Source organism: Moschus berezovskii, chromosome 11, assembly GCF_049115385.1.
Source record: "Moschus berezovskii isolate FMDL1 chromosome 11, NW_MosBer_1.0, whole genome shotgun sequence".
NCBI lineage: Eukaryota > Metazoa > Chordata > Mammalia > Artiodactyla > Moschidae > Moschus > Moschus berezovskii.
Window position 1 is genome coordinate 86534995 of NC_142470.1, and position 12786 is coordinate 86547780.

General features: G+C 47.5%; 1 protein-coding gene across 5 annotated transcripts in view; it reads left to right on the plus strand.

The window, feature by feature from the left end:
• Positions 1–7711: 7711 nt before the first annotated feature.
• The window catches only part of MAP4K3 (mitogen-activated protein kinase kinase kinase kinase 3), a 188559-nt gene continuing 183484 nt past the window's right edge, over positions 7712–12786 (plus strand). For 3 of the 5 annotated variants that reach the window (XM_055399283.2, XM_055399285.2, XM_055399284.2), the window contains exon 1: positions 7715–8121. In XM_055399283.2, the coding sequence (XP_055255258.1) occupies positions 8026–8121 (96 nt within the window). In that variant the 5' untranslated portion in view covers positions 7715–8025. Of the gene's footprint in view, positions 8122–12786 lie in introns of all 5 variants that reach the window. The other 2 variants (XR_008682395.2, XM_055399286.2) reach the window with 2 other exon arrangements.

Genomic DNA, 12786 nt, shown 5'->3' on the forward strand with positions numbered 1-12786 from the left:
AACACTGTGCTAGGAGGTATGCAAATCTGAGAGCAGAGGTGAATTGCTCAGAATAACAGAATGGAAGCTGAAAGCTGACACCTGAGGACTTCCATCTCCACCTACTTCCCAAGCAGGGCTCCACTTGCCCTGTGAGTAAATGCTGAGTAAAACTACTGCTTTTAAAAATACTGTTTACTATCTTAAAAAAAATTTTATTTAAAGAAAGTGAAAATATATATAGGTTGAAAAAGAACCAAATTATTAGCCTGAGTGGCATCTAATATTTCCTTCTTGCTTTGCTTCTCTGTTCAGTTCAGTTCAGTTGCTCAGTCGTGTCCGACTCTTTGCGACCCCATGAATCACAGCATGCCAGGCCTCCCTGTCCATCACCAACTCCCGGAGTTCACTCAAACTCATGTCCATCGAGTCGGTGATGCCATCCAGCCATCTCATTCTCTGTCACCCCCTTCTCCTCCTGCCCCCAATCCCTCCCAGCATCAGAGTCTTTTCCAGTACTTTCCAGATAAATACTTTTGCTTCTCTGTACCTCAGGACTTATCTGAGAACTTGTCTTTAACCTCAATTTGAGTTTAGGGACCTATTTCATTGCCAGAACTTCGTATATATTTGGTACCTAACAGATGCTCAAAAAACATTTCTGAACTATGGCTCCCAAAAATTTTTTAATTAGTCTCCTAGTTTTTTCTGTTTCAACTGGAATTTTTATTAGTGATAAATGTGAAAGTTATCACTTATTTCACATTTCTTTTTGAGCACATCAAATTTAACAGATACAAACAGAACCACTCCTTTGAGCCAGTGTTAAAACTCTCCAGCAAATATCCCCAGTTCCTCTTATGACAAATGCTGTTATCTTTTGGGGATCGTCCCAATAGTCTAGGTTAGGCACCTGCTTATCATCCATGTCTCTGCCTGCTCCCTCACCTTTCCAAAGGTGTCAATTCCATCTTCCAATTACTTCCTGGTTTCCTTCCCTTTTCTCCATCCTAGACATCTCTGACCTTAATTCATGTTCTCTTATGTTATTGCATTTGCTTCCTAAATCATATCTCCATCCCCATCCTCATGACTCAGTTCAGTACAGTCCCTCAGTCGTGTCCGAATCTTTGTGATCCCATGGACTGCAGCACGCGAGACTTCCCTGTCCATCACCAACTCCTGGAGCTTACTCAAACTCATGTCCATCGAGTCGGTGATGCCATCCAACCACCTCATCCTCTGTCGTCCCCTTCTCCTCCCGCCTTCAATCTTTCCCAGCATCAGGATCTTTTCCAATGAGTCAGTTCTTCCCATCAGGTGGGCAAAGTATTGGAGTTTCAGCTTCAGCATCAGTCCTTCCAATGAATATTCAGGACTGATCTCCTTTAGGAGGGACTAGTAGGATCTCCTTGCAGTCCAAGGGACTCTCAAGAGTCTTCTCCAACACCACAGTTCAAAGCATCAATTCTTCAGCGCTCAGCTTTCTTTATAGTCCAACTGTCACATCCTACATCAGTTCAGTTCAGTTCAGTCACTCAGTCGTGTCCGACTCTCCGCGACCCCATGAATCACAGCACGCCAGGCCTCCCTGTCTATCACCAACTCCCGGAGTTCACTCAAACTCATGTCCACAGAGTCGGTGATGCCATCCAGCCATCTCATTCTCGGTCGTCCCCTTCTCCTCCCGCCCCCAACCTTTCCCAGCATCAGAGTCTTTTCCAGTGAGTCAACTCGTCGCATGAGGTATGACTACAGGAAAAACCATAGCTTTGACTAGACAGACCTTTGTTGGCAAATAATGTCTCTGCTTTTTAATATGCTGTCTAGGTTGGTCATAGCTTTTCTTCCAAGGAGCAAGTGTCTTTTGATTTCATGGCTGCAGTCATCATCTGCAGTGATTTTGGAGCCCCCAAAATAAAGTCTCTCACTGTTTCCATTATTTCCCCATCCATTTGCCATGAAGTGATGGCACCAGATCCTCATGACTGTTCCCCTTTAAAACATTCTAAAATGTACTCAAAACAACAGTAATCAATACTTTGTGGGATTACTATGGTGCCAGGCACTACTGACTTTTACACGTTATTTTTGACTCTTCATAATTGCTCCTGTTTGAAATAACTTCCCAGGGTTGTTCAGTAAGGAGAGCGAGACAAGATTTGAACCCAAGTAATCAGGCTCAGAGCTGTGATGATGCAGCAGCAGCAGCAATCAGGCTCAGAGCTGTGCTAGGCTAGGCTATATAATCTCCTGCAATGTTCTGCCATACTGTTTCACAGACATGTCTGGGTCTGATTCTCCTCTCCCATGGCTGGCTTGGTTGTACTGAGTCTTTCCTGAGTTAAGGTTGCCCCAATATTCCTTTCCCTGAGCTGGTGGTGTACTGAAAATGTGAATGGTGGTTATAAGTTCAATAAGCTGAAGAAGTGGATCCAACAAGTTATTAGACAACAGGTCCTGAGGATAAAACTGAAAGTTGGTGTGGAGACCAAAGAATTTCTAAGCCACAGTTCCATGAAGGACAGGCTAACAGAAGGGTGGTCTGGATACGGCAGCAACTGCTGCAGTCCATCTTAGCCTTCATGTGCTCCCTACTGTGTGATGCTTACATGGATGGGTGCTTTGAGGGCCTGGGGCTAAATGTCCAGCTTGGAGTGTGCCATTTCCCCCCTTGTCTGGCAAACTCTGATGTAGTTTTCAAAGTTTAGCTTTAGCATCATTCCTACATCTTCTGGTCAACGTTTATGTCCTTCCTCTATGCTTCTCACACTGTTTTGGATACTGCAAATTCCTTGAGGGCAGTCACCATGGCTTTTCTTTGTACTCTATGCCACTAGAGTCTAATAACCACCGACTCTAAATGGGTAACAGGCAGGCAGATTCTGGCTAAGCAAGAGAGAACTTTTTTAAAGTATAGTTTAACTACAAACTAGTGACTAAGAGCCCGGCCTTTGTGTAGTACTACATTTAGTCAAATTTCAGCTTTCTCTGTTACTTTGAGCACTTTACTATCTGTGCAACAAAAAATGGAGATAATAATATCTATGCCATCGAGTTGTGAGATTTAAATGAGATAATACATGGAAAGAACTTGGCCCAGGGCCTGGCACCTTGTAAGTACTTGGTAATGGTAGATATTGTATTTTTCTATTATTGCCCTACGATTATTGACTAACACTCTCTCACAATAAAGTGGGGTGCTTCAGAAGCAGTGTGTGTTAGTCACTCAGTTGTGTTCAACTCTTTGTGACCCCATGGACTCCATCATGCTCCTCTGTCCGTGGAATTCTCCAGGCAAGAAGAGGGTTGCCAGTCCCCTCTCCAAGGGATCTTTCCGACCCAGGGATTGAACACACATCTCCTGCATTGCAGGCAGTAAGTTCCCTTTTAATGAAGGTATTCAAGCAGTAGGAAATAGGGAGAGACGCTTTGGAAGCAGTTTATGACTTCTAAGGATGCTTCTAATCATAGAAGAGGGAAGATATTTCTCTGATTCAAAGAAAGTGTGATCATTAGTGTTATTTCTAGCGAAGATGAGAAGTGTTAGAATAGAAAAAAAAATCAGCATTGACTGTATGTATGTATTAGTATTACAAAGGGCAAAATATTTTATTCTTTTTTGACTGCAAAAGTCCTTTTATTTATGTTGTAACCCACATAGCAAATCAGGCCCTTACATACAAATCCATGTCTTTTCAAAAGGACTAGTTTGGCCCTGCCAAAATGAAACAAACAAAACTTTAAAGACTGTTCCAACCCTACTGAAATGTCTTTTCCCTTTGAAAGAAGTCTATTAGCGACGCAAATACAAAGTTATCTGCACAAATGATAATCCTCACAAACAAAACAGTGAAACCATTAGAATGTTTTTTGCCACATTCAATCCTGAGACTTTGTCTTTACGGCATTAAAAAGGCAGAGAAGGAGAGCAGAACTGGCTCCTATTTGGGATAGTTTATTAGCTATGCTTATCTAAACCCCGGGCTAATTATCCTCATGTTTGGCTTAAAGAAGCCAACAATTCTCCAAAAGTGGACAGGCTGAAGAAAGGCTTGCACTCTGGGCAAGTGCCTTGCTGCTAAGTCACTTCAGTCGCGTCCGACTCTGTGTGACCCCATAAACGGAAGCCCACCAGGCTCCCCCGTCCCTGGGATTCTCCAGGCAAGAACACTGGAGTGGGTTGCCATTTCCTTCTCCAACCTTTTGAAAGTGAAAAGTGAAAGTGAAGTCGCTCAGTCGTGTCCGACCCTTAGCGACCCCATGGACTGCAGCCTACCAGGCTCCTCCATCCATGGGATTTTCTATGCAAGAGTACTGGAGTGGCTTGCCATTGCCTTCTCCGACTACCAGTTGGTAGTCGGCAAGTGCCTTAAACAGACCCAAAACAAGGTCCTTAGCCATGGAATAACATTTATAGTCAGGAGTTTAATTCTGAAGATACCAGAGGCTTAGAGTAGATCCATCTAGAAAAAAAAACCCAGTGATAAGTATTTATACAGTGTCAGTTTAAGTAATACGTTCATGGTATAATATGCTTATGGTACTGATGCTTTAAAATAATTAAAAACTAGACAATTGAAAGTCTACTTGTATAGGCGAAGAGATGGTCGTTTCCCAATGTCTTTTAGTCAACAGAGCAAACAACTTTGAGAATTTAGTAAACATGCAATCTTACTGTAAGCAAAGGGACTGAAAAGATAAAAATGAAGCAGTTTAGTTCGTTGACTCTTATTTGATGATACTAAAACAGTGGAAACATTGTCAGACTTTATTTTTTTGGGCTCCAAAATCACTGCAGATGCTGATTGCAGCCATGAAATTAAAAGACGCTTACCCCTTGGAAGGAAAGTTATGACCAACCTTGATAGTATATTAAAAAGCAGAGACATTACTTTGCCAACAAAGGTCCGTCTAGTCAAGGCTATGGTTTTTCCAGTGGTCATGTATGGATGTGAGAGTTGGACTGTGAAGAAAGCTGATCGCCGAAGAATTGATGCTTTTGAACTGTGGTGTTGGAGAAGACTCTTGGGAGTCCCTTGGACTGTAAGGAGATCCAACCAGTCCATTCTAAAGGAGATCAATCCTGGGTGTTCATTGGAAGGACTGATGCTAAAGCTGAAACTGCAATACTTTGGCCACCTCATGCGATGAGTTGACTCACTGGAAAAGACTCTCATGCTGGGAAAAGTTGGGGGCGTGAGGAGAAGGGGACGACAGAGAATGAGATGGCTGGATGGCATCACCGACTCTGTGGACATGAGTTTGAGTGAACTCCGGGAGTTGGTGATGGACAAGGAGGCCTGGCATGCTGTGATTCATGGGGTCGTGGAGAGTCGTACACGACTGAGCGACTGAACTGAACTGAACTGATATGGTAGACTTCCCTGGTGGCTCAGATGGTAAAGTGTCTGCCTGCAATGCAGGAGACCCGGATTTGATTCCTGGGTTGGGAAGATACCCTGGAGAAGGAAATGGCAACCCACTTCAGTACTCTTGCCTGGAAAATCCCATGGACAAAGGAGCCTGGTAGGCTACAGTCCATGGGGTCACAAAGAGTTGGACACAACTGAGTAACTTCACTTTCACTTATATGGTCTTTCATCCCATGGACAGAGAACCTGGCAGGCTACAGTCCATGGGGTTACAGAGAGTCGGACACAACTGAGTGACTTCACTTTCATTTATATGGTCTTTCATCCCAAGGACAGAGAACCTGGCAGGCTACAGTCCATGGGGTTGCAGAGAGTCGGACATGACTGAGCAACTAACGCACACATAGTTTTCCCAGTAGTTATGCATAGATGTGAGAGTTGGACCATAAAGAAGGCTGAGCACTGAAAAATTGATGCTTTTGAACTGTGGTGCTGGAAAAGATTCTTGAGAGTCCCTTGGACTGCAAGGACATCAAACCAGTCAATCCTAAAGGAAATCAACACTGAATATTCTTTGGAATGACTGATACTGAAGCTGAAGCTCCAATAATTAGGCCATCTGATGAGAAGAGCCAACTCACTGGAAAAGACCTTGATGCTGGGAAAGATTGAGGTCAGGAGGAGAAGAGGGCAACAGAGGATGAGATGGTTGGATGGCACCATCGACCCAATGGACATGGGTTTGAGCCAACTCTGAGAGATCGTGAAGGACAGGGAAGCCTGGCATGCTGCAGTCTATGGCATCACAAAGAGTCAGACACTACTGAGCAACTGAATAATTTTATCCTTAACAGGTTTGACAAGACGTAGTTTCTCAGGGAGCCTCGAGGCATTAAAGAATATTGATGGTCAGAGGGTGTGGTGCCTAAGGGTACCAGGAAAGCATTTCTGAAGCAAAACTTCCAAGTGGTACTTCAGAAATGGCCATCACAGATCTACTTGATTACTGCTGTTGGAAATGCCTAGTGGGCGCTTCCGAGGTGGTGCTGGGGGTAAAGAGCCTGCCTGCCAATGCAGGAGACATGAGACACAGGTTTGAATGCTGAGTCAGGACGATTCCCTGGAGAAGGGCATTGCAATCCACTCCAGTATTCGTGCCTGGAGAATTCCACGGACCGAGGAACCTGGCGGGCTGCAGTCCATGGGATTGCGAAGAGTTGACAGAACTGAGCAACTAACACGATGGGTAGTTTCCTGAGAATAGAAAATTAACCCTCCATATTCACAAGTTTTCTTGGACAGCTAGTATGGAGCTGGTGTTCACATACATGGGATGCAATGGTTGCAATCTGGGTCTTAAGCAGAGTGGAGCTCTCGGTTGTTCAACTATAGAGCTTCCGGATTATCACGTGTTGACATGTCAGGTGAGGGAATGAAGCTTGTCTACCCTTCACGTTTCATCCCCACCCACTCTCCCCCATCTGTGATAATCCAGATGTCTCGTGAAGATGATGGTCAAGCGCTGCTTTAGTTCTCCACGCCCTCCACGCGTTCGGAGTGTTTCCCACCGCCTACCTACTCCACAGGCCACCCTGGCCGCCCTCCTGGCCCGTCCTCCTTGGCACCCCGACAAGTCAACTCCACGGGCCCGAGTGTCGGGGGTCGGAGTCAGCACAGTTCACTTTTCTCAGGGGCTTTTCTCAGCACACCTTGCCAGCAATCCCAGAAAGTCTATGGTATTCGGTCGTGTCCTATTTGTGGCTGAGTCTCAAAAAAAAAACAACAAAAAACAGTTCCAGACACTACCTGCAAATTCAAACTACTACCTGCTCAGGACGGGAGCCGAAGAAGGCGACGTCAAACTTTGTCGTCGGGGGAATGACAAGCGAATAGGCGCTCCTGTCGGCCTGTGCCCACCCACGGCCCCGGGGGCAGGCAAGCCTTTCGGGCGCGGCCTGGCTGGCGGCGGCCGCACACTGGTCCGCCACCCTGAGAAGCCGCGGCCGCTTGGGCCGGTAGGGCGCTGACAGCCGCCCGCGCCGGGCAGGCGCACGGGACCGGAGCGCGCACGGGGCGGGCCGCGCGCGGGGCCGGGGCGCGCACGGGGCGGGCCGCGCGCGGGGCCGGGGCGCGCAAGGGGCGGGCGGCGCGCGGGGCCGGGGCGCGCACGGGGCGGGCCGCGCGCGGGGCCGGGGCGCGCACGGGGCGGGCGGCGCGCGGGGCCGGGGCGCGCACGGGGCGGGCGGCGCGCGGGGCCGGGGCGCGCACGGGGCGGGCCGCGCGCGGGGCCGGGGCGCGCGCCCTCCGGGATCGCGGCTGCGCAGTCGGGCGGGAGCCGGGAAAAGGGGAGGAGGGTGGCGGAGCCGGAGTAAGGGGAGGGGGAGGAGCGGCCAGGCGGAAGCCATGTTGGAGTTTCACCCCGAGCGAGGGGCTGCGAGCGGCCTCCGCTCCGTGTGGGTGTGACCCGGGTTCGGCGCCGCGGCGGGCTGCGGGGGGCGGGGACGGTTAGGCCGGGGGCTGTCGTCCGCGGCGGCGGCCGCAGCGTGGAGCCGGGCAATTGTGACCGCCGGGGGGAGCCGGGCGCCGGCCGCGGCTCCCACTCTCCGCGTGGCCCCCTGAGCGGCCCCCCTCCCCTGGCCGGGAGGGAGGCGGGGGGCACCCGGGGCCCGCCATGAACCCCGGCTTCGACCTGTCCCGCCGGAACCCGCAGGAGGACTTCGAGCTGATTCAGCGCATCGGCAGCGGCACCTACGGCGACGTCTACAAGGTGAGGGCGAGGGGCCGCGCGCCGCCGAGGCCGCGGGGCGGGCGGGGGGCGCCGGCGAGCGGGGCGCGGAGCCCGCCCTGCCTGCCGGCGCCCGAGGGCCGTGGGGGAGGAGGCGCGGCGGGCGCCCAGGGCTCCGCGGCTTGCGGCGAACAAAGGGCCGGGCGGTTCGCCCCGAGACCCCCGCGTCCTTACCCGGATCTGCCCCGGACGCGCCTTTCCCGGGAAGCGCTGATCGGCGGCGGCGGCTCTGCTCTTGACCGCGTTGAGAGGGTCTGCGCGTTTGTTACTTTGGCAGGATCGGTGCGACGAGCCGGACCGCAGGGGGTTGGCGTGTGTCAAAACTGCGTGCTCCGCAGGGACCCGGGGTATTCCGCGCTGGGTTGGCATCTGCTGCCCACCAGGCCCGGCGATGGTCATTACGCTGGACAGTCTCATCCTCCTTTCGTCTCTTACAATCTGCATGCCAGTTTCTTTCAATTTTCCAAGTAATGACTTTCTTTTGTAAAAGAGATCTGGTTAGCATGACTCCTTTCTCCCTTTCTTTGGAAAGAGCAACTTTTTCTCCAGCTCAGTTTGGATTATGATGCCTTATTAAGCTTGTTTCTGTCAGTGACACATAGGATTCAACTCTTTTTTTTTAAGTGACTTGAACGCTGGAACAGTTTGTTTTTTTTTTAAGTGACTTGAACACTTAGGGGAGGTACTGGTTTGACAAGGTTAGATTTCAAAGTCCATTAGCAGCACAGCATTCCTGTTGTAGAGGGACCACTTCTAAATGTGGGAGATAAATCATGCTTCCTTCGCCAGCTCAACTCTTGGCCTCGCAGAGGCTGCCAAGAAGAGGACGCTCATGCCAAATGTGGCAGCAGTCTTGATTTGGTTGTGTATCTTCTTACTGGTAACTGAAGTGGAACTCCTCCTGTTTCACTTAACACCTGAGGATGCATAGAGAAACTTAAGTTTACTTTGGAAAGTTGAGTCTTAACTTTGTTTTGCCCACGTTTAAGCAGAAGATTTTTACTTTGATGTCACTTGTAATGCATATGGTAACTTAGATATTCAACACAGTGCAGCCAGTATTCTGCAGGAGTCTTGTTTTGTCAATGAGTCGCTTTTGCTTCCCACTTACCTAACCACTTTTCTCCATAGACAGCACGGGTGTCTTGTGCATGCCTACTGTGTATAAGGGCTTCCCAGGTGGCGCAAGTGGTAAAGAACCTTCCAGCCTTTGGAGGGGACATAAGAGATGAGGGTTCAATCCCTGGGTGGGGAAGATCCCCTGGAGTAGACAATGGCAACCTACTCCAGTATTTTTCCCTGGAGAATCTCATGAACAGAGGAGCTTGGGGACTACAGTCCATGGGGTCCCAAAGAGTTGGACACAACTGAAGAGACTTAGGAGGCTGGCACTGTATGTAAGGTACTGTGTGTCGATCTAAGCACTTGGGCCGTAGCACTAACGGAGGGACAGTCTTACCAAGTCTTACTTGTTTATATTTTTTGGACAAGAACAACAGTAAATAGCCATTTAAATAACTGTCGTATTGAGATTTCCTTTTGTGCTGCAGAGAAGAGAGGATTAGGATTAGGGCTAGTAGAGCATGTACGAGGGGGGGGCGGTGGGGGGTGGGAACCTCATCTCCTCAGGGGAGTCAGAGGCTCTGGGGAGAGGGGATTATGCCAGATAGAAGGAGCATGATCTCGGAAGGCTTGGAGGCCCCAAGGGCAGGGTGAGGATTTGAAAGAAGGCCTGTGTGGCCTGAGTAGTCAGAGAGGGAGAATGGCCCTAGATTGAGCAGGCCTCTTATTAGGTGGGACTTCTTCCTAGGATAATGAGGAGTCGTTGCTGGGTTTTAAGCAGAAGAGTGAATTTAGACTTGGATTTTTACAAGCTTTATCACTGCAGTGTAGGGGGTGGAGATGGGGGACAGAGGTGAAGAGCAGTTAGGAGGCCACTGTAAGAATAACCATTATGTTACTGTGTTTGGAATTTGTAGCGATTGTGAAAGTTGAAGTGAGTGAATCCAGGTAACTTAGAGTTGGTTAAGGAAGTCTTGTTGTATTGAGATGAAAAGTTAACTGAAACTTTGCTAATGTGTCAGTCTTAGGTGGCAGTGTGGACAGTAAGTTCTTTATCAGTTCTTTACAAGAATAATTGTCCGTGTATTTACTGTGTTTAGAAAAAGCAGCTGGTAGTTAAGCCACATGATTTTAAAAACAAAATTCAGGCCTGTAATTTCCTCAGGACATCTAAGTGCAGTACAGGTGTAAGTTGATTAATTTTGTCATCTGTTTAAAATAATGGTAATAGAAGCTAACATTTATGGAGTGTTACTAGCCAGACACTGCTCTGACACTTCATCCTGTATTAACTTAATCCTTACAACAGCCCATGGAAGTAGACACGGTTATTAACTCCATTTTGCAGTAGAAGAAACTGAGGCACGGGGAAGTTGCAGTAACCTGTCAGAGATGGTAAGTGGCCAAGCCAGAATGTGAATCAGTTTGCTTTAGGGACTGCATTCTTAATTCTTAACTTAATACATGGGCAGATGATGTATTATCGAAGTGAAGACACAGAGGCACGCAACTTAGTTCAGCATCTAGTTGTAGCCGCACTCTGAGTCAGAGAGGATCTTTAAGTAGTAGTTAGTATACCTAACTCCTGCTGTGCAGCCAGGCCTCACTGTTTTTGTAGAGCCTGCCAAGTGGACATCAGATGCTTGATCCCTGCCTGCCAGACTCTTCTAGTACCAGGGACCCAAAGCAGAGAAACTACGTGGTTTTTGGTATCATATCCCCAGTTTGCTGAACAACTCAAAGCTTAAACTATTTGTATTTTTGTCTATACATAATCATGTTTATGCTATAAAGATAACAGATTTGTTTTTGGTATTTGTTTTGCTCTTTTGATTTTCCTTGTTTATGCAAATTGTGTTAATTAGAGAGGAGTGCATTAAAGGATTTTTTTTTTAAAGTCAGTAGTTTACTCCCTAATTTACTAGTGTTTAGGTGCTAAAAATGGAATGATCCGATTAAGTAAATAAGTTAGAGGCCTAATTATGTATAGTCCTCCTTAGAGGGTTGGTGTTTTAAGGAATTTTTGTTTTGAAAGCTATATCCTATGCAGTGTAATAATACATTTATTATATTTAAGGTGGTGTGTTTTGGTTAAAATGTATTGAGTTAGAATGTGGAAGTGGAGAAGGAAATGGCAACCCACTCCAGAATTCTTGACTAGAGAATCCTGTGGACAGAGGAGCCTGGGGGCTGCTGTCTATGGGATTTCACAGAGTCGGACACAACTGAAGTGACGTAGCATACATGCATGCATTGGAGAAGGAAATGGCAACCCACTTCAGTATTCTTGCCTGGAGAATCCCAGGGACAGAGGAGTCTGGCGGACTGCCATCTGTGGGGTCGCACAGAGTCGGACATGACTGAAGCGACTTAGCAGCAGCAGCAGGATGTGGAAGAGCTGGAATTTATTAGCTCTGTAGCCTTGTAAAATCATTTAGCCTCTCAGAGCTGTTTTGGTTTGAAGGTATTATTACCATCATATGCCCTTCCGTTTGTGGTGTTAAATGACTTATGTCAGTCAACAAGTTTTAATTTTTTTTTAAGACCAAAAAAATACAGATAATACATTTCCTCTGCACTGTCTTGGGCTTCCCAGGTGATGCTGGTAGTAAAGAACCCACCTGCCAGTGCAGGTAGATGTAAGAGACACAGGTTCGATACCTGGGTCAGGAGGATCCCCTGGAGGAGGGCATGGCAACCCACTCCAATATTCTTGCCTGGAGAATCCCATGGACAGAGGAGCCTGGTGGACTGCAGTCTATAGGGTTGCACAGAGTCAGACACGACTGAAGCAACTTAGCATGCACTGCACTGTCTTAAAGTACATGAACATATAATTTAAAAAGAGCAGTCATAATATTTTTAAATGTCTTGTAACTCTGGGTTTTATCTGTCAGATGAAGTATCTGTAGCAGGAGTTACCTAGGGACCTGTGAGTTGACAGCTTAAAGGGCCTCTGAGCCTCAGGAGGCCCATGAAATCCTCTGAAATTAATAGACTTAACATTGTATGTTTGTGTGTTTTTCTGGAGAGATGGCTTTTGGTATTCTTACGTTTTCAGAGAGGTCCATAATCCTAAAAAAGAAAAGAATGGAGAGCTGTAGGTTTGTCATTTGAAAGTGATTTCTTGGAGAGGTTAGGCAGTTATATACCATATCACATTACCAATATTTGTTAACGTTAATATGATTTCCACATGCATTATGCTATTTTTCTCAGGCAGTTTTCCTGTTTAATTTGTATTTTCCTACCCTTTAGTCTTTGTGTCCAGATGTTTTTCTAGATTTACAGCTAGAGAGAAGATACTAAAGCTAGGGTGAGGCAAAGTGATTTTGAAGCACCAGTTTTCATGTGTTCTAAGACAGCATCTCAGTTGGTTCAGTGGCTTTAGCCTGGTCCCTGTGAACACTCCCAGATGCCACCAGCTTGTGCCTTCTTCTGAGTTCTAGCTCCTTGTCTCCAGCTGACCGCTTCACAGACTACATCTTTCTCCAAAGGTGCCTCATAGCCCTCTTTTGTCAAATGCCACAGTATGTCCCAACTCAGTTGGCTAAGTCTTGAAGCCTTGGAATCATCTGTGCCTTC